Source organism: Phodopus roborovskii, unplaced genomic scaffold (genome assembly GCF_943737965.1).
Source record: "Phodopus roborovskii unplaced genomic scaffold, PHOROB, whole genome shotgun sequence".
Taxonomy (NCBI): Eukaryota; Metazoa; Chordata; class Mammalia; order Rodentia; family Cricetidae; genus Phodopus; species Phodopus roborovskii.
Window position 1 is genome coordinate 65,143,050 of NW_026126418.1, and position 22,058 is coordinate 65,165,107.

The 22,058-nt window shown below is 43.4% G+C and overlaps 1 protein-coding gene across 2 annotated transcripts; it reads left to right on the forward strand.

Annotated features, from left to right (window-relative positions):
• Il1rn (interleukin 1 receptor antagonist) lies at window positions 1-16,613 on the forward strand. Of its 2 annotated transcripts, none has more exons than XM_051184746.1 (5): window positions 1-97; window positions 11,110-11,161; window positions 12,815-12,903; window positions 13,902-14,014; window positions 15,151-16,613. In XM_051184746.1, the coding sequence occupies exons 1-5, from the start codon at window positions 16-18 to the stop codon at window positions 15,364-15,366; spliced, it is 552 nt and encodes a 183-aa protein (XP_051040703.1). In that variant the 5' UTR covers window positions 1-15; the 3' UTR covers window positions 15,367-16,613. The 2 variants fall into 2 exon arrangements, with proteins under 2 accessions (XP_051040703.1, XP_051040704.1); XM_051184747.1 differs by lacking the exon at window positions 1-97 and adding an exon at window positions 10,663-10,958.
• The last annotated feature ends 5,445 nt before the right edge of the window (window positions 16,614-22,058 follow it).

A 22,058-nucleotide genomic window follows, 5' to 3' on the forward strand; every position in this document is an offset into this window, starting at 1 on the left:
TTGACCCAATGCTGGATGCCAAGTGTATGCAGCTCTAGGCTATCTGAAAGAACTGGCTGGTGGAAGGCTACAGCATCCATCCCTGGAAACTATCTAGGTATGCTAGGACAGAGGGAACATGTCCGTTATGAGTAAAGTCACTAGAGGTGTTAGCCATTCTCCACTGTTTATAGAAACAGGAAATGGACAAAATGTCTCCATAAGATGGAGGAAAGTTGTGTGTGCTTAGTGAGAACTATTGATAGAAAGCAGCCTTTGTCCATGAGGCTGAAGAGTGTTGTGGAAGGGTGGGGTCTGCAGAGAATTGGAGGATTGACACTATAACTCCAAGAGATGTTTGTCATAGAGAATATAGGCTGGACCATGCACTAGTGGTGGACACTTCTTAAGGAAAAGCCAGATACTATCTGTGGTGCTCTGATTAAATATAACAACAAAAACAAGCCAATAAAATAAAGGTTGCCATCTCCATCCAAAACTTATTTGGTGCAAATAAATCTTAGGATTTTGGTATGAAGGTTCAGTTTCTAATTTCAGTTTAGCTCTTGCTGAGCCAACCATTTATCGGGGAAGGGGGTATCTTTCTACTCTTAATGTTAAGAAACAGCTAGCAAGCCCTTGGAGGGACATAGACACTTCCATGGATCTTGCTACAAGCCAAGCACTTGGCAAAACTCTCATGTGGCTTATGGGTTTAATACTCACAATACCATGAGGAAGGACTTTAGCATCCACATTTTCAGAAGAGGAAGTAGATGGAGAAAGGTTAAATAATTTGCCCAAGGCCATGTAGCCAGTATTAAGGGAGAAGCCAGTGCTGACTGTAGTTGAGTCTATCTCCAAGCCACTGCTCTGTGCTGTAGGGACAGAGGCTGGGTGAGATCACAGAGTGGAAGTGCTTTGTTAGGTGAATGAAAGAAACACATCCTTTCCTTTGCCTCAGTGGGTGCCATATTTCTTGGGGAAGGTATGATAATGTTAGATTGTGCTCTTACATGTTTTCAAATGTTGTGAAGCAGAATTCTGGGGTCATTTTCAGAACCAGATATCATCTTATTTTAAAATAGTTTACTCCAAAATATTTAGAACTGGTTAACACATAGGTGCTACATGCTAGTGAGCATGAATTGGGTTGAATTCAGTACAGACAAGCCTAAGATGGACACCTGGAAGAAGGAATCAGAAATGCCATCAAAAGCCAAAGAGATGGGAGGTTCCAACTGTGGCCAAGCAGAGAACATGACTCTAAGAATTTAGAAGTTAAATGTATGGTTTGATGGGGGAATGGAGAGTGAGGAGAGAAACAAGGATATACATTTTCCTCTCTGTGCCTTTACTTTCTCTCTGCCCATGGAGTCTCACTGCTTACCTCACAGATGATGCTTCTCAAGAAAAAGGGGGTAAAGAGGAGGAGGAAACAATGGTAGTGGGAAGGATAGGTCCTGTTTGGAAGCTGTACTTGAAAATAATTTTAAAAACTATTATAAACTAAACTAGTTTTAAGAACTAAATAGTTATTTAAAAACTAAATGTCCACATCTTAAGATGAGTGGCTTAACTTGAAATGAGTCAAAGTGATGAGCTTGTTCTTTTGTTTACTGTGGGCTCTTCCTGGGTGAGAAACTCATTTGATTTTGTATACTTTTGAATTATCTATTAGTCTGTCTGTCTTGTTCATCATCTATGAATTTTTCTGTCTAGATATCATCTAAATTACTTATCTATCTAAATGGACCATGCTTTTGCCAATAAGAAAAGCTAAATTGGCAAAGAACAGTCAGTAAGTCAACTGTGTTTGCAATCTGTGGCACTGCCCATGAGGTACAAGCTCATTTTAAGGGCTCACAATTTAGAGTGAGCAAAAGACTGAGGAGTTCACTGAGATACAGAATATTCAGTAATAAAACTAAACTAGTCTCTGACAATCCAAAGCAATTTGTCATCCTAGTCCATAGCCAGGTAAATTGGCTTTCATTATAGCCTATACAGGTTTGTAATCATTTTTTCTTTACATCCCAAATGCTTTCCCATATCTTCAAGCATTATGAACTAACTAGCTACTCCATACATATGAGTTAGAGCCAAAAAGAGCAGCATAGAAATAAGGAGAGTTCTTGCTTATATTAACCTTACAATGAAACAAAGAAGGGAAACAACTATGGCCTGTTTAGCAAAACTGTAGTATAAGAAAGAATTAAAACAACAGAGTTCAAATCTTACCTCAGACTGTGTCTAGAGCAGGTATAGTCTTTCTGAGTCTTGAGTTTTGCTCTACAAAGTATCTGGGCACATCCCCATCATGAAAGTGATGCTATGGTGTCTACCTTTCACAGAGGAGATTGGCATTAAGAGTGTGGTACAAAATCGGGATCACTTGGTGGCAGAATATATTTGTGGTGATTTGGCTGAGAAAGATTCCCTATATTAAGGTTAAGCATTTGAAGATTTGGTCCCTGGTTGGTGCTGTTTGGGGAAGTTTAGATTGTACACCCTTGCTGGAGGAAAAATGTTACTGTGGGCAGGAGAGTTTAAAGCCTCACTCTGCTTCTAGTTCATTTCTGCTGTGTCTGTGGTTGAAGATGTGGGCTTTTAACTGCCTGCTTCAGCCACCATGCTTCCCCTACATGATAGACTCTTATCCCCTCTGGAGCCATAGCCAAAATAATCTCTTTTTTTCCCACAAGTTGCTTTGGGTTATGGTGTTTTGTCACTGCAACATAAAAGTGGTGAATGTAGTAACAGAGACTGGGGTCTAGCAGATGTCAGCACAGTTGTGTCCTATCTCAGAATCCCTGTCCATATCCTTCATCTCTTGCCCTATGAAAGTTAATCTTCAAAGAAAAAAGTGAACACATATAGGTGGACTTTTTCTTCCCACCTGCCAGTTTCCAAATAATTGACAGAGACTTAATATTACTTATAATACTTGGCCAGTAGCTCAGGCTTATTACTAAATAGCTCTTACATTTTAAATTAACCCATATTTCTTATTTATGCTCTGCCACATACTGGTACTATTATTAGCATGGCATGTCCATCTCCTGTGCCCCCTTTGTCTGGCTGGTAACTCTCTGACTCTACCCTTCTTCTCCACAATGTCCTTAGATTGGTTGTCCCACCTATACTTTCTGTCTGGCTATCGGCCAATCACCTTTTTATTAAACAATCTGAGTTATAAATCTTCATAGTTTAAAAAAGGATTATTCCACAGCAAACAGGTACCTCTGAAAACTTGATGATAATTATACAAATGATGGCTTTCAGAGCCAATTACATATTACAACAATCCATATTACACCCACACACCCTGGAAGTAAAAGTCATCTGAGAAGGCTGAACCTCAAAAAGGATTCAGGGGAGGCTTCCTATTTGGATCTGGGAAGAGAATAAACCTTTTTGCAAAGCACTGCTCTACCATGATTGGTTTATGCCCTGTCTCCTGAATGACCTTTACTATCCCAGAGAGAAAAATGTGATCACCCTGACATGAGAAAGTTAGAGGCTGAAGCTTGAGTAGGCATGGACAGAAGAACAGCTGTCTCCAAGCCTGACCTGCTGCCCAAGGGAGCTTCCAACAAACTTTGGGGACGTATTAAAATGAGCTCAAATACCTGATGGGGTAGCTAGGAGCAAATGAATGGAGAAAATATCAGGCTATATCATGGGGTATTGTGTGTGTGTGTGTGTGTGTGTGTGTGTGTGTGTGTTTCTGTTTCTCAATTAGTATATTTACACATGACTTGGAAAGAATAATTTTTGTAAAAATTAGCCAAGTTGGGATAATACTGCCACTTCTATGTGGTATACTTTAATGCTCAGTCATTCAAGTTGGCTAGAGGCTATGAGATGATGCTGTTTTAACTCAGAGTGCATACTTGTTCACCTAAAGCCAAATACATGCATGCATCTCACAAACAGTGCCTTAGCGACACAAGTGCAGCTCCAGCAGGCGGAGCTAATGCTCACATCAGGGTTTGTTAACATTTTCGGGTAACGCGGACTTACCAGTCAAGGACGCAGGTGGACTGAGACAGCTTAAAGAAGGAGTCTACTATGAGAACAAGTGGAGATGGTTTCTGTCTGGAAAGAAAAAAGGGTAGCCAGATGCTATTGCCTCTGTGGAGCACTTGAGCTGGCAACACCCTGTTGTCAGCTTCCCATCCACTGACACAGTGTTGAGGGCTTTAAATCATCCTAGGTGGGAGAACTTCAGCCACAGCAATTGGGAAACCCTATAAGTAAAATTTACAGGGAGAGACAGAGTGGTTAAACACAGCATCCTTCTAGCTTACTCACCCCATTTCAAGTGTAATCTATCCTCTGAGCCAAGAACTATTTGAATAAAACAAGCCTGACAGTACTTTCCAATGTGATTTTCTTTAAGACAGATCCTAGATCCTTGGGGTAGCATTAACAGCCTTTCTCACATCCAGCTTTTCCATTACTTCCACTGACTCTACCCCTAAACAGGGTGAGTGTGAGTGCTAATACTGTCAATTTAGTAAGATTAAAATCACCTAGAAGATGAAACCTCTGGGTCTGTCTGTATGGGAGTTTGAAGATTGAATTAGTTGAGGCAGGAAGATTTACCCATCTGTCTTAGTTAGGGTTTTTATTGATATGAAGAGACACCGTGACCACAGCAACTCTTATAAAGAAAACATTTAATTGGGGTGACTTGCTTACAGTTTCAGAGGTTCAGTCCATTGTCATCACGACAGGGAGCATAGTGGCATGCAGGCAGATATGGTGCTGGAGATGAGAGTGATACATTTTTCAGGCAACAGGAAGTTGACTGACAGCGGGAAACTTAGGCAAAAGAGACCTCAGTGCCCACCCCCACAATGACACTCTTCCTCCAACAAAGCCACCGCTCCTTTTGGGGGACATTTTCTTTCAAGCCACCACACCACCTGTGGCCATCCCCAGCCTATGCTGGGCCTGGGACTCGATATAAAGAAAACAATGTGCTGAGTACTGGCAGTCATTGTTGCTGGCTTCCTAAGTGTGGATGAATGTGACTCACTACCTCACAGCCTTCTATCATGCATTCTCCACCATGACGTACATGCAAACTGAGAGCAAAGCAAACCCCTCCTTCCTTAAGTTGTTTTAGTCAGATGTGTAATCTTAGAAATGAGAAGAGAAGGAAAAGGCCGATGATAGGTAACTTTACAAGATCTTTTTGAATCTATGACAGGATTGCCAAAATTATAAGGAACCAGTGAGGTCTGGGGAGGGGGGAGCTAGTTTTGGGGCTCTTTATCCCTGGGGCATCTACCAGCCTCAAAATCTGCAGATTCAGTGGGAGTACAGCTCAGTGGCATGACATTAGCATGTGAAAGGCTCTGGGTTAAATCTCCATCTCCAGGGAACCTCTCCACATGCTGAGGTTTTGAGGATTCATGGGTCTTGGTTTGGAGAGCTCAGAACAAACTGATTAAAATTTATTCATTATGTTCTGCTTAGGAAAAAGTGTTCTGAGAAATTCCATGTAGTCTGGGTTAAATTCCTGGAGAGTTAGAAGTGAGCCAAAAATGGACCGGCCCTCTCAAGTATCCAAGCCCACTTACAAATGATCCAAAGTCTTATTTGGATAAAGGTTACCTGGGACTTCAGTGCTCTGGCCCAATCACCCAGCAGGAGCAAAAGGACTCATCTCAGGATGATGATAACAGTATAAACAGCCTTAAAAAAATCCTCTACAGTTTGAAAATATACAGTATTACAGTATCCCTGCAGAATGCTGTGTTAGTCAATTCATATAATAAAATACCTGCTATAGTTAACTTATTGAGAGGAGGAACGTAGTTTGTTCACAGTTTCGGAGCCTCTAGTCCAAGGCTGAGTGGACTCGTTGCTGTGGTTTTTTTTTTTGTTTGTTTGTTTGTTTTTTGTTAGTGTTCTAGATATCAGTACTACAGAGTACTCATCTCATCAGCCAGGACAGAAAGAATAAGAGAAAGGCATAGAAATTCTCTCCAAGAGTATGTCTCCAGTGGCCTAAGGATCTCTAGCCTGTCTGTTCAGGATCTACCATATCTCACTAGTGGCATTCTTAAAGCACTTAAACCCATATATATGCAAGGCAGTTTGTGCATTAAAAAAAAAAAAAAACAGAATAGGAGGGGGCCTAGGAGAGATTCAAATAATGGAATTATCAGGAGTAGTCTTTAAACGGCCCATGCACAGTTCATAAAATGCTTGTGGCATGAGGAATTAAGTGTAGGGCCCCTTTATTCATGTTAAAACTGGGTATCGCCTTGTGAGCTTGTAATAGTAGCACTGGGTAGGTGGAGCAGGAGGATCTCTGTATAGATGAATCCGTTCAGTGAGAGTTCATGCCTCTAAAAAACTAAAGCACAGAGTAACAGAGGAAGACATAGCATCAACCTCCTCTCTCTCCCTCTCTCTCTCTCTCTCTCCCCCTCTCTCTCTCTCTTACACACACATATCACACACACACACACACACACACACACACAAATACATAGGCCCAGGTATAATTTTTCCAAAAGTTTAGAAAACAAGATAAAATTTTTGATAGAGAGAGCTAAAAACTACAAAGAAAAGGGAATCAAGTGGTGGTTCTAGAACTGTGAGATACCAAATTAACTGATATTGAGAAACAGCAAAGAGTTATCAGACTTCCCATGTGACCATGGATGTGATTAATACATTAACGGGTTCAATGTAAGACATTTGTGAAGATGGTCCCTCCTTACAACCTGATGCAAAGGATTCCTAAGACCCTGGTCCATGTGGGGGAACACTTTCATTTATACCCTATTGAGTCCTTAAAGCTGCCTGTCACTGCCAATTGTCATTCCCAGCATGTGGATAGCTTGGGTTTTCTATCTCCCTGCCACAATAAAGCCCTTTGAAGCTGATGTCACCAGTGTCTAGTAGTACAAGGCTTAGCCAGAGCTAGACCTCAGAGGAAAATCACTAGGTTCTGTTTGTGTTGACATCCTTAAGCTTTGCTCAAAAAGCAGAGCTTGGGCTGAGCCCCTGGAACAGAGAACAAGGCTAGACAGACATAGATGGTGAGCAGAACTGCCAAGAACACCAACAATAACACCATAATAAAACAATTGAGGGGAACTGAGGCTAGGAGGTGAGGAAAGAAAAAGAACTGTTTCCTCCTCTTCTTCCCCCTCTAGTGGGGAGATGTGCTTAGGATCACCACAGGAAATCCAGGCACTTCAGTACAAAAGGAAAGGTGCCTGGATGAGTAACAGGGAGAGAAGGGCTTGTACATGTTTGCACATGTGGGACAGGGCTGTAGGGGTGGTAGGCACTGTGACTCATCTCTCCCATTTTACCTGAGGTAGAGAAATGTGTGCAATCACTACTGTTTGAGTAGTCCCCATGCACCAGAGTCAAGGTAAAGTACATCACATGAGTCTTTATTTAATTCCCATAGCGATCCATGATGTGGCTTCCGTTATTTAAACTGGTTAATGGGTAATGAAACTGAGATCTAGAGTGTCTACACAACTTGTCTGGGATAGCACAGCTCAAATGCGTGAAAGGATTGAGTCTCGGGGTCTGCCCAGGGTCTCCTTCCCTACACACTCGAAAAGGATGTACTGCAAGCCTTTGGTGGAGGTGGGTGTGGTCCAGAGAAGAAGGCACAGACCGGGAAATCTGGTAGCCTAATGTTTCAGACCTCTAGAACTAATCTCTTTCTGTTTGAATTTGGGCCAAGGTCAGAGAAACATTTACCTAGCAGCCGTGATATGGGTGAGATTTTGCTTGGACCACTGTCTGAGGGCAGAGGCTAGCACAAAGCGCCTCCATTCACCTTGCAAATCAATTACTTTTCTCCCTCGATCTTCAAGGATGTTTGAGAGAACACTGATTTGTTGTTGTTTTAACAAAGTTTCACCAGTTTGCTGAAAGTTGGCTATTCTGGACACTTATTTTCGTTAAGGAGTCCCCAGCTTTTCATTGGTTGCTATATTAATAGCTGCCAAAAGCTTGGATTTAAAAAAAAAAATCTGTAAAAGCCTGAAAATGGAAAATGGAAAAAAAAAGATAGTCTAAAAAATTACATAGTAAGAAACAGACAGAGCATTCTTTACAGATAATAACATTCTTGAGTACTATTTGAGTACTATATGAAGAAATCACATCATTTGTAAATATAATCATATTTACAGAACAATGGTGTTCAAGTATTTGTGTGTCAGCTCAACTACATAACATTTTGGGAATTTATTTTTTTGTTAAATTGTCTTATATTTCTTGTGTTATTTTTATTTTCCCATGAATGCATAGTTTAAAAAAAAAAAAAAGCTGAATGCTTTTAAGGCATAAGCTTGTTATCTTGACTTATATTAAAGCTGTCACCACAGTCAGGCTAATTAACATATCTACCTCCTCATCTAGTTACCATTTTCTTTCCCCTTCCTTCTTCTTCCCTCATTTCTCCTTCTGTCTCTCTTAATTTCCTTCTCCTTTCCTTTCCTTTGAAAGGGAAGAAAAGTGAGTCTACTTAGCAGCCACTCTCAGCACATTCCATGTGTAGTAAGTACCACTGTTATTACCATATGACCCACCCAAGTTCACTCCTCTGATCAGCTTGGCCTATGTTAGTTTTCTGGGACAGTGTAGAGACAGAAGGGAAAGAGGCATGTGACCTTCAACTGATGCCCCTGTGTTTGTGAGCACAGGGGGGCAGCCTCTCTCCCTCAGGAAATTTAGGGATCTATCAGAAGGGAAAGGTGCTGTACACTTTATGAGGGTGGAGTGAGGAGCTTGGGAATGAGGAAATTGTTCCAGCTGTAGTAGTCTACGTGTTGCTCCTGCAGTCTCTCCTTCCTGAAATTGTTTGCCCAAGGCCAGACAAAATCCTTTCTGGAGTGACTGATGATGGTTGAACAAAGCCATCTCTGCTCTCTTAGGAATCCTGCTTTACAACCGAGGCATTCCATGAGCATATTCCACTCCTTATCCATTCCCTGCTATCCATCTACTGCCTCTGGTATCCAACAACCTATTGCCTGCTTCTGAATTTTAATGTGAATTTTATTAATATGTAAGATGTAGCATTTGTACAAATAAATAATAAGAGAGTCCCAGGCAGCTTCAGAAGTACTGTAAGACAAACATGAGAGAGCTTATGATAGTTGGGTACCAGATATTTCCCTCTTTCATTGGGTATGATGACAGCATTATGTACCTGGTGACTAATAAACCTTCCAGAAACTTCAAAGCTTAATTAATTCAGTTTCTGGAAGTTGTAAATAACTAGGCAAGTTCATACCCATCCCCTTCCTTCAGACATCTTCATGAAAAATTTTTCAAAATGAACAAAGAAATGAGCAAACAGAACATTCCCTTGGCCCGCACAGTTAGATAGCATCTTTCTCCAAGAACTCAAGAAGGATATGTACTTGACATTTTCACTTTCAAAACTATCATCCAGGGTTATAGCAGCAGAAATATTCCATTTGTTGGAAAAGAAGAGCTTGTTAAAGACTTGACATTTGTTCTGTAGCTTCTCCGTAAAAGGTTCGATCTCCCCTTTGGACACATCCTGGTTTCCTAAGTTGAAAATAAGGTCAAATGCTGCCAGGCAGTGATGGTGCATACCTTGAATCCCAGCACTCGGGAGGCAGAGCCAGGCAGATCTCTGTGATTTCAAGGTCAGCCTGGTCTACAGGTTGAGTTCCAGTACAGCCAGGGCTAAGCTGAGAAACCCTGTCTTGAAAAACCAAAAAAAAGAAAATAAGGTCAAATGCATCAAGATCAATGGGTGAAGTAGGATGACCTGATCAAAAGAACTGGATTTTTGGTCCCTTACCATTAACAAGCACTGTGACTCTTCCTTCTAATCTTTCTGAGTGTGTTTGTGGGAGGCTGAGATAAGGTGAACACTATGCTCCAATCGAGTTCCAAAAGTGTTATAGCTGCATTTTTGTGACAACACTCTCCCTCAGGGGGACACACAATGACTCTTCACATTTCATAACGTAAAGCAGGAAGCTCCTTACCTTTCCCCAACTGTCTAGAAAATCACATGAAAGGAAGTTAATGTTTATTAACATCCACTTGGGACCAAGACTTAACTTCCTTCGTTCCTTCTACCTTCAAGGAAGACACAGGCCTCCTCATTCTGAGATTGAAGAGGCAGAGACATAAATAAATGAAGTGACTTTTTCAAGGTTGCATGGACGGCAGTGGCAAGTGGCAGAGAAGGAACCTGTATCTGTTGTTGTCCACATACTTCATTCACTTTTCCAAAACCACAATTAGGGAAGGAAATCACCTCTAAAAAGCTCCAACTTTCCAGATATGGGATTGGGGAAGACGGCTGATAGTAAAGCACCCCTTGGGAGGGACTCCTTTCTCTAGAGCAGGGGTCAGCAAACTTCTACACAACATGTTTTGTAAATATACTGTTAGAACAAAGTTGAGTTTCCTGGCTCACATATTGCTTTTAGGTGCTTCTGTACCATGGCAGCTCAGCTGAGCATCATGTTGAGCTTGGATGGTCCACAAAACACCAAATATTTACTATCCGGTTCTGGACATAATGTTTATCTAGAGTCTGGCCAACTGTCCCTTCTCCAAAGGACACAATAACAGTGACGTGAGACTGTCCTTTGTCCACCAGGCCCTATCCCTTGCCTTCTGATGAAAAGGTAACATTTCTGCTCACATCTGTTTTGTGGGAGGGAAAAATCAGCAAACAGGCTCAGAATACCTGTCATGCAAATGAGAGTGTCTGGTTTTCATCTTCCTCTTCTTCCCAGGAACATCATGAAGGGGAAATGGAGAGCTCAATTTTGGGGAAATTGCAAAGGGTAAAAGGGGGAGGAGATCAGTTACAACACACTATTGCGACACTCAGCAGGGTTGAAAGTGACAACAGCGAGGGTTTCTCTTTTTGGAAATATGAGGGTTTTTCCGCTTCTGACAGTGGGACGGAATGACAGCAATGCAGGCCGGTGAATGACTACTTTCTTTATAAGCAACCACCCTGAGCCTGAAATGGCAATCTGTAGTCTCTGCTGCCTTGCTGCAGCCTCAGGATGGAAATCTGCAGGGGACGGTACAGTCACCTAATCTCTCTCCTTCTCTTCCTTCTGTTTCACTCAGAGGCAGCCTGCCGCCCTTCTGGGAGAAGACCCTGCAAGATGCAAGCATTTAGGTAAGTCTTCCAAAGACATAGGGTTACGTAAAGACACATGACATATGTCCAGGGCACTGGATCTGAGGGACGGGATGGAAAAGGATATAGATACTTGATTCAGGAACAGTTTACTACATACACAGTCTTTAAGGAATGTGGTTTTAAAATGTTCCATGCAGTCAACTGCACTCACTTTTCTAGACACCAAGGTGTTCAATAAATGATAAAAGGAAAGGTACCCACAAGTGATGCTAGCTTTGGGTTCTAGCACAGAGGAATGTTGCATCAGGACACAGTCAAAGGCTCAGGCCAACAGTCCGTATAGATGCTATGTCTGTGTTGACTTGGAAGATATGTCTCATTGGAGGCCCCAGTTTCCTTATCTGTGACATGATACTGGTTTAAGATACACCCCTTGTGTATGTTACAGGGTTATGAAAATTAACTGATCATGTAACCATGTTCTGAGACCTGTGCTATGAGAACTGTAGAGTGCCTGAAAAGAAAAAATGTCTTGAGTTTAAAAATTGGATCAAGAGCCTTAGGAGATATCATCAACCTTAGAGTAAAAATGGCAGGCTTTTATTTTGATTTGAAAAAATAAAGAGATTGTTAGTGCGTGCAATCTGTCCTTGATCCTTCCTGAGAATAAGGTCTGTGTTGAGTCACTTCCCTTTTGACCCTGTCTGCTTTGGACCCACAACTGGAGGCTAGGTCTCTGGATGGGAGTGTATTCATCCATCCCAGGAAAAGTCTGTCCCATAGATTCAGGGACATCCTCTTAGCAGCCCCAAGAGAGGTCCCCAGAGTCCTTATCAAGGCTATTAAATCCCTTCCTTCAGTTTGAAGCTCACTGTAGGAGCAAAGGTGCAAATACCCCTTCAGATGCAGAGGACTTGCTTTGTCCTTGGCCCTACCCTGAGCTCCTGGACTGCTCTGAGCTTCCCAAGGAGTGCAGTCAGCTCTCCTGACAGGTAAAGAGATAATGTACAGATTCTAGGTGATGTCACCAGGGCACTATTATCACATCTCACAGCTGCCTGTCTCACAGTCAGGGAGCCCTTTACCAAGAAGACAGGGAGTGACAAACAGGCTACTGAGTGAGCTAGAGAGGAAGTTGACTTCTTCCCAGGGCCAGCCATCACTGCCAGAGCCAGAGCAGGTGATTGACAAGAGAAGGAAAGGTTATAGTTACAGATTTCCATACCTAAGACTCAGAGTGTCTTGGCTGTGATGTATTCTAACCCTTGAACTTATAATACTATGGTGTAGCCACTAGTTTCAAGTGGCTACATCTAAAGTTATACGTAAACACATGAAAACAGAAGAAAGTCGTGTAGCTAGCAGTTCCCCTGTTGATAGGGTGAATAGAGGATGTATTTGCATTGTCTAAGATTCTATCAGATGGTGATGCTCTATAGAAAATTCTGCTGATGCAGTGGGTGTCTATGCTGGGATTCGTGAGTGAGGAGCAAGAAGAATAGGTTTTCTGTTCGCCAACTTTGAGATATGGACCATCTCTTATGTAGTACTGGCTTGCATCTTTTCATCTGCATTATGAACTCTCCAAGGATTACATTTCCAGCAGATCTAGAAGTACATTAGATGACACTGAGGAAGTAGGACATGGTGCTGTACTGCCTACTACAGCTAGGCCATTTTGCTTTTCAGAATCTGGGATATTAACCAGAAGACTTTCTATCTGAGGAACAACCAACTCATTGCTGGCTACTTACAAGGACCAAATACTAAATTAGAAGGTGAGTGGGTATCAGGGAAGCTGGTGCAATGTGGGCACTTTGTCCTGCTCCTCCACTTGTATGTGGGATGTCCTCATTTCCATTGAGTTTGGAAAGAGAAACATGACCACCAGAGGGAACACATGGGGAGTAGCCTGAAAAGTGGAAAAGGTAGGACCTGAGTTGCAATGCCTCAGGGACACAGCTAGGGGGACAGGGGCCAAGAGTCACAGCTGCTCTTCCTTGGTCCTTCTGTGCTGGTCCCTAGCCTCATCCTAGGCTAATACCACAAGGCTGAATAATAACCTTTATTGTGGATACTGCCCTCAGCGTGTACCCATCTACCCTTGGGACAAAACTAGGTGAACTCGGAAAAGCATCACTCACAGATTCTTCAGTTTTTTCTTTTAGAAAAACAAAGACTATGAATTAGCAGAATTTGTATTTCCCTTAGCACTGGAGTTTAAAGTTTTCATGTCTCTGTTTGCTATAGAGAGAGGCATTACCTATATCTTCTCAGTATTCTCCAAGCCCTTTCTTAGCTTTCCTGTCTTATTCAACAGTTATAAGACTAGCTTTTCCTATCTTTCTAGTAATCTAGCAGTTCTCCCATGAATGCTCAAGTATAGGGAGGCTGGGTTTGCTAATACTATCCAGTAGCAGATGGGAAAGGTGGCCTGCAAGCCCACAGGCTTCCTGGAGCCTACTCATGGGCCTTGTGAGCTTTGTGCCCCTGACTATTAACAGCTTGTCTATTGACCTGGAGGACAGGCTTCCTGGAGAAAATAAGGGAAGGTTGGAAATAGTGTGGAGCAGAGTCTGGGAGGCTGATATTTATGGATAACTAGGTAGAGTATTTGGTTGGATCTCTAGTGTGGATGCAGACTAGAAAGATAGACCCTTCCTGACCTTCTGACCTCAAAATTCTAGTTAAAAGAGGAGACAGAAAATGCCCACAGGCTCTTCCCCACCCTGCCCCCTCTTTTCTCTTTCTGATCCTACCCTCTGCTCTTCTCCAGAAAAGATAGACATTGTGACCACTGACCTTCATAGTGTGTTCTTGGGGATCCACGGAGGGAAGCTGTGCCTGTCTTGTATCAAGTCTGGAGATGATGTCAAGCTCCAGTTGGAGGTAAGAATCTGGTTTAACTATCAAAGCATTACAAAACCCAATGGATTTTAACAACCATGGGTGGTTCTCTTGACTGTGCGTGTGCATGGATGAGGTTGGTACTTTGTTCCTCAGAGAGCAGTATTCTAGGGTCACTCCTGAAGTAATTTCCACAATGTTCTTGGTTGTTATTTATGTCCTCCCAAGGTGGTTTCTCAGTCTGTAACTCATGCAGTAGATTACTCTTATCTTCCTTGTAATGTGACGGTCAGCTTCTATGAGAGATTACTCCAAAAAGATGGGCCTCAATGTGAAAGTACTTATTAAACTTGGACTTACATGAGTCTATTACCAAAGCCTGAGACATGGTTGATATGGACTCATTGTAGAAAGGTACCACATGGTCACAGGGTTTAAACTCTAGGAGGAAACATTTTTCATGGAAGACCACCTCTATAACACTATCACAGGACCCAAACCACCCATGGGTCTTGTGCTGGGCCTCCTAACCCACTTGGACTTACCTTCTTTTAGCAAGGTCAATGCTAGGACCATGTACTTTCAATCATTATGTATGCTACTCATTGGCAGCCCACACAGAACCATATCACTCCTTGACCTGTCCAATAGTAATGGGATGTTCAAACATGATCTTGAGGGCTAGCTGGACAAACTTTTAACGCAACTGCAAACAGCCACAACCTTGAGTTGTCACTTACCCCTACCAATGGACAGGACCACCTTTTGGGGGTGGGCAGAGAGGAGTTTCTATCTAGTCTAAGTGTAATAAGGATGACCAGGTTATCTTACATAACACATTTTGCAGGCTTTGAGACATTCTACCTTTTCTTTAAAGCCCTCTTGCCTTGAAAGAATCAGGTCACTGCTTCTCTGGCCTTAGTCTCTGCTGACCATGTATTTGCTAGACTTACTGCACCATGGCCACAGTGGCATGATTTTCAATGCAAAATATGACAACAGGTCAACCCTTTCTGTGCATGGTATCTTATGAAATCTGGAGCCTATATTGTTTGGCTAGGTCTCTGAGAGATCATGTCTCTATTATCAGAGAGTGACAGCCTTGTGAGAGGTATATAGATAGACAATCAGGATCTTCTGGGGTCCCAGAAATCACATGATTATTTCTTGACTTCCAGGAAATTAACATCACTGATCTGAGCAAGAACAAGGAACAAGACAAACGCTTCGTCTTCATCCGCTCAGATAAAGGCCCCACCACCAGCTTTGAGTCAGTTGCCTGTCCAGGCTGGTTCCTCTGTACAGCACTAGAGGCTGACCAGCCTGTCAGTTTCACCAACAAACCTGAAGAGCCCCTTACAGTCACAAAGTTCTACTTCCAGGAAGACCAATAGTACTTCCCAGGCCTACCCTTCCCCACTCCCAGGCCATCAATGACTCCATCAACTGCCTCCTCACTCTGGCCATCATTGGGTCTGAAGACCAACTTTGCAGGGTATACAGTAGAGGGAGGTAGAAGAGCCTTGATGACAGATTTCTGCCTTCCCCTCTTGGCTGACCCAATCCCCATGATGCTTCCAGAATGATCTTTCAAATTGGACCATGGCAGGCCCTTGTTTAAAACCCTTCCTCATTGCCTCTGCCCTTTGAGTGAATCCTAGACTACTTGCTGGGCCTAGGTGTCTTCTACTCTCCACACTTCCTGTTCTTCCATTGTCCTACAGGTCCACAGCCCAGACTAATCAACTTGTTTGATAACACCCTTGAAGTGGCTCCCTTACCCTGTTTTATAAACCTCTGCTGGTCTGTGGAGAAGGTTTTTATTCTCCTTGCCGTCCATTTGGTTTTTGGTGCTTGGGATGAAGCCCACCAGGGCCTCATGTATACTAAGTATGTGCCTACCACCAACTATGATTTCAGCTCACAGGGAAGTTTTTAAGGATCCAGAAAACAGAAGTTAAGGATCTCATAGTTATTTTATTAGGCCAGCCTTATTCCATGTGGGGGAGAGTCCTTCTTGTAGAGCTAATGTCCTTTCTGAGAGGGGCTGGGAACTAGATGTCCCTACATTTGTGAAATGATGATAAACATGGGAAAATAGATAGTAGGTTTTCCTCTTTTCCTTCTTTCTACAATGTTCTAAACTGAAAAATTAAAATTTAGTAGACTATATTATCCCCATAATCATTTTTTTTATTTTTCTTTGGGGGGGTTCAATAGTCTGAAAATAGTCTGAATCCCTCTGTCCAGCCCAAATGCCATCTCCACTCCAAACTCTCCACAGCTGCCTGCAGATGTGCCCCACCATCACTGTGCAAATATCTGCCAGGCTCCTCCTGCTGTGGTGAATGAATCCACTGATCATTTCTTGACCATGTTAGCACTTCTAACCTTGAAACTAGTGTGGAAGCAGCTATGGCCCCTGCCTGTTTCCTCTGCCAGACTGTGAGCTCCACAGAGCAGCGAGCATTGTGTGTGTGTGTGTGTGTGTGTGTGTGTGTGTGTGTGTGTGTGTGTGTTGGGTCCCTGTAGGCCTGAGCACCAGCTTGGCTCTTGGCAGGCACTCGGTGACTGTGTGTTGTGTATGCTGAGTCCTCCCTGTGACTTTAGCTGTATTTTACAATAAAACACTGAAAATGTCTACTTTGTTGGTTGTGACCATGTGCCTAGGCATAATGCATAGGGTTCTGGGGAAATGGAGAGGCCAAGGGTCTTTTTAGTTCTATGACTACAGCACAGTTGCCTCCTCTCTGAAAGCCTTCTTCCTCATTGTTTCTCGCTTCCTGGGTAACAAGGCACCAAACACCCTTGCCTTTAAGTTATAAAGTATTGTTGTCCACCATGAAACCCCCAAGTGAAAACAACCCAAATACCTGTCATGGGTGAATAAACATGCAAATATCAGATCGGCACCCAACTCAGCACTCTACAACGGCAAAGAGAACAAATGAACAACATCCAACTTCACCAAACACAACAGGTGAATCTTAATAAACTGGTTCAAAAATTACTAAAGCTCAAACATCTCCATGTCAAACAGAAGCTAACAAGTTAATAATCACAAAGAGGAAACCTAATACTCCACTGAGCGCTGTGACTGTGGTCATGTTTTAATCTCCTATTTGCCATGCATGCTCAGGGTGAGCTAGTTAAAACTCTCAGGGGTTCAGTTTTCCCAACTCTTCATGCAAATAAAAGCTAATGCAGAATGAGTTACCACCTTTAACTTTTGTAACACCCTTCTCTGCTGAGTAGTAATGTGGTTGCCATCACCAGTCCTGGAGGAGTCAGTGCTCAAGGACTCTACTTCAAAGCTGCCTTGCTTCAAATGTGGCCCATGATTTGCAGCAGCCTCACTTGGGAATAAAACACAGGTTCCTGGGCTTCCTACCAGATGTCCAGGCTTAGGAGCTCATCTTAACCAGCCCCCCCAGGTAAATCACACAGGCTAAAGTTTGAAAAGCACTGTCTTTAATTCTAGCATTCGGGAGACAGAGGCAGCAGATCTCTGTGAGTTTGAGACCAGCCTGGTCTACAGATAAAGTTCCAGGACAGGCTCCAAAGCAATACAGAGAAACCCTGCCTCGGAAAAAAAAGAAAAGAAAGAAAGAGAGAGAGAAAGAAAGAAGGAAGGAAGGAAAGAAAGAGAAAGAGGAGAGGGGAGAAGAAGAGAGGAGGAGAAGAGAAGAGAGGAGAGGAGAGGAGAGGAGAGGAGAGGAGAGGAGAGGAGAGGGAAGAGAGTGGTAGTGCTGCTTTCCCAAACTGCTGTCTATAAGTTTTGGCACACTTACCAATGTGGTTAGCATGATTATAAATTCAGCTTTATTCTTCCTTCCCAACCCTCCAGCCCACGACCATACCAAAACCTCCCCCTCTTACTGCCTCCCTTAGACCTCAGGTGTTCCTTAAATTCTGAAGGAAACGCTTTAGGCCAGCACCATCTGCAAAAATTTCAGCCCAACACATCCAAGGGTTTGTGTCTCATATAATACCAACTCTCAGTCTTAAACTGAATGATTGAATTTGAATGTTAAAAACAGCGTTCCTGGCACGCAGAAAGCACCCTCCCTTTGTTTTACCCATAATGGTTCTGCTCAGGCTTTGTTTTCGAGAGCCTACATTTAGGAGGAGAAAATTAGCCACTCCACACGTGGTTAAGAATTCATGGATTATGTCAGCAAACAAACCTGCATTCAGACCAGGTCATAAACCCTGGAAAAGAAGGGAGCTGAGCAAGGAAGATGTGACCACCAGGTGGCAGTAGCACTCATGAGCTTCAGCGAGTTATGGCTCTTTCAGGTTAAGGCCGTCCCTAACCACCAGAATGGGCCGAAGCCTATGGAGGTGAGGTCCCACACAGAAAGGGAAGAGAGCAAACGAATCCCCAGGGTAGATGGGAGTTGAAGAGGGATTTCCATGCCCAGGGAACGTCTCTCTCAGAGACACAGCTGGGAATCTCTGACTCAGACTCCAAAGGGAAACAACTTTTTGTATACGGCTTAATCCTCATAAAGATACTGGATCTCACGTAATCTGTATCTTGGTAGCAGACAGGCTCTTAGTGGACAAACACCTGATTATTTGGGCCATACTTAAAACAGCAGATGTGCAAACATTTGAGTTTGGCATTGACTGGGGTTTAGAGCTCTCGCCTCGCACTGAAGAAACCAGCCAGCACAAGAAGCCCATCTTTGGCTCTTTTATATGACGCAAGGAATGGGGCGCAGCTCAGGGAGGCCAGGCTTGGATAGCATATTCAAGAGATGTCTCTTTTCACTTAGGAGACAGTACAATGGTAAGGCTGGGTCATAGTTGGAGTTGGGGGGGGAGACAGAAAAGAACAGAGGGGACTCAGACAAGTGCCTATGAGGAAAATGGTCTCCCCCCACCCCACCTTTAGGCCTGACCAGCTATAACAACATAGAACCCCAGAAAAACTGGCTCAAAAATCTAAAACCAGGTCAGGTAGAGTGGTAACACCCCTGTGACCTCAGCACTCTGGAGAAGGATTGGGAGTTCAAGGCCAGACTTGTTAGACAAAAATTCAAAAGCTATTTTAAAGCTTTCCAGCTTTCACAGTCTAGTCCGTGTCCCTACTTACTGCAGTGGTAGCCTTGGTCAAGCAACCCTGCCTCCTGGGTGTTAAGATGAAGCTTCATCCCAGCCCCTGGCATCCATATACCCAAAGAGTCTGGAATGTTATAGTGGAAGATCCACCCAAGCCCCCCCTCCTCTATCTCCCCCCAAACCCTGCTGCATCTCAGAAAGCCAGCTAAATGATGACCCCCACCCCGGAGATGCTCAAGGCCAGTCTCACAGGGTATTTAAACTGCCCCCCAGAAACCAGACTCATGGTTTTTCCTGTCTCCTTTCTGGGGGGCTAGAAGGCCATCTGGGAGTGTTGTATCCATTAAATGTGGGCTTTTTCTAATTCTGTTTGATTTGTTCTGATTTGGATTGCTGCATTGGTAGAGAGGCTTATCTGGGTGTAGAAACTTTTCAGTGGGCCTGTATGTCTTCATTTGAAGGGGCGAGGCACTGGACTCTGTTTCAAGGGTAACCTGAAGTTTCTTATCAAAGGGTGCAATGCCTGGCTCCTCACAGAGATTGTGAATCACTTGGACTAGAGGTGGCTTGAGGTGGAACAAAAGATCGGTATGCCAAGGCTGACACCCTCCAGGTCAGGCTCCTCCAGTTGCTCCTGCCTGGCAGCATCTGTTGACACAAGGTTGGAGATGCCCTCTCACAGAAGGAAAGGGCTCCTTACTAAGTCAGCCATACATTTCCACTGTGCTCTCAGATAGACTGAATGCCAAAGACAGGGTGCTTGGCTGGTGTGTGTGAGGTCGTGGGTTCCACTCCCAGCACCAATGGGTAGGAATGAATGCATTGCTGATTCTTCAAAAGCATGGGGTATATACCAGTAGTATCACCATTTGATTAGCTAAGGCAGGAGGATTGTGAGCCTGCATCGAACTGAAAACTGAGATTGAGTTAAAGATAGTGAGATTTGATAATTTCCTGATTTCTCAATCATAAAGTTGTCTAAGATGCTTGACGTAGGAAGCACAGTTTAGAGTAAGCACTGGAGAAATGAGGACTGCAATCATGCAGGCCTAATTTCTTCAACAGAAGGGAATGAATGATGCCGATACCATACCTGGAGTGCTGGAGTGATGCAGTCAGACAACCTGATGATCCTTTGCTATCGTTAGGAGCCAACCCTGTCCTGAATCCACCCTGAGAACAGTTTAGGTTCTAATCCTGGGCTTTGCCACTCAGTAAACAGCACTCGCTCTTATGAAGCACTTTGCATCCTCCACCAATAGAATCTATCCTTACGCTTATCACACATTCTTCCCCTAGGCCCTGCGCTGAGCTCTGTTTATCTGCCAGTAGAACTCATTCTTATTGTAAAGGTCACAGGCACTTTGTTGCCTTGCTGGGGAGGCTCAGTGTAGCTATGCCTAAAGCTTTGTTGTGATAATTGTCATGTGGGAACCTTTTCCAAATGTTTTACTGTGCTTAAGTGTGTAAGAAGAATAAATCATGAGGTCAGACAGTGGAGGTTTAGACCCAGTGCCTGCCAAGAGTTTCACCCTTTACCTTGTGTGGACCATCTGCCCACCCAGCCATGAGGCTTGCAGGATACCCGACAGCTTGTATCATCACTTTATTTATTTATTTTTGGCATATACTAAACAATGTTAAATTGTTGTCGATTTTTGCAAATCTTGGGAAGAACAAATGATGTTGTAGCTTTGTGTATAAAATCTCTAAGCCACAGAAGCAAATGTCAAAATGTTTCATATCAATCACAGTTATTAGAAAAGCATAGGAAGATGGTGAAATAGAATTGGGGTTCTTAGCTTAACGAAGTTAAATAGACTGACTATGGGCTTTGGGGCTCTAGCACAAGGGGGCAAGGAAAGAAGTTCAGTAAGTTCCACCAGAGGACAGACCTTCAAAAAAGAATCCAGGGTAGACGCCTCTAATTAGTTCGCTAAGAATTCAGGCATTATGCTGACCTGACCCTGTTACCTGGCAGAATGAACTCAGGCAGTACTCTGATCAGCCCAGGGTTCCATGATTGCTTAGTCCGCATGCATGTGCAAAGGACCCTTTAAAAACAGCTGTTTCCAAATTAAAGTCAGCCAGCTCTGGAAAAAGAAAAAGCAACCCCCACCCACCCACCCACTTATGCTTTCTCTCTCTCTCTCTCTCTCTCTCTCTCTCTCTCTCTCTCTCTCTCTCTCTCTCTCTCTCTCTCTCTCTCTCTCTCCTGCTCTTCCCCTGGGGCAGATAGGACTTTCTTTGTCTCCTTTTTCTCTTCTGTCCTCTCTGTCTCTGTCCTGTTGCTTCTTTTCTCTTTCCTTCCCCCTCCCTTCCCTTTCTAATAAAACTTCTCACTAAGCTCTGACTGCCTGGCGTGTTTGCCCCTTGCCTTGGTCACCCTCTCCTGCCATGGAATTCGCCAAAGTTCCCCACGCTTTATCATAACAAGTTCTACTCATGCCTCAGACTGATCAGTCTGGTTTTTCTGACAGCCCACATACACACAGGAAAAAAACTGCTTTTTTTTTTTTTTTTCCATTCTACATTTATTCTTATTCACCAATAGAGCCAAGCCAATTTAAGGAAGTGATAATGTGCACAACACCAACACATCACCACCCATCAGGACAGTGTCCCTGGGATTGCCTTATTCTGTGGTTCTGTGTTCCTCCTGGGGACCCTTCCTGGTGGTGATCTAGCTCTCAGCCCCTAACGTTCCTCTTTTTAATTGGCTGTCTTCTAAGTGGAAGAAGAGGAAGCTGTCATCTCTCCCCCTCCCATTCAAAGGATCAAAGAGACCTCAGGGCATTTTGACCCTACACACAGAGGACGGACTGTGTGTTCCAGGAAAAGAGTTTGAAAATTACAGTTCTAGCTAGGTGTGGCTCGCAACTGTAATCCCAGCATCCCCAAACGATTCGAAAGCACCATCCGCATCTGTAGGTTATATTTATAGCCGGCCAAAGGAAATGGCATACAGAAAACGGAAGTGATGCACACAGACCATAGTGTGGGTTCCCTCTGGCATCGG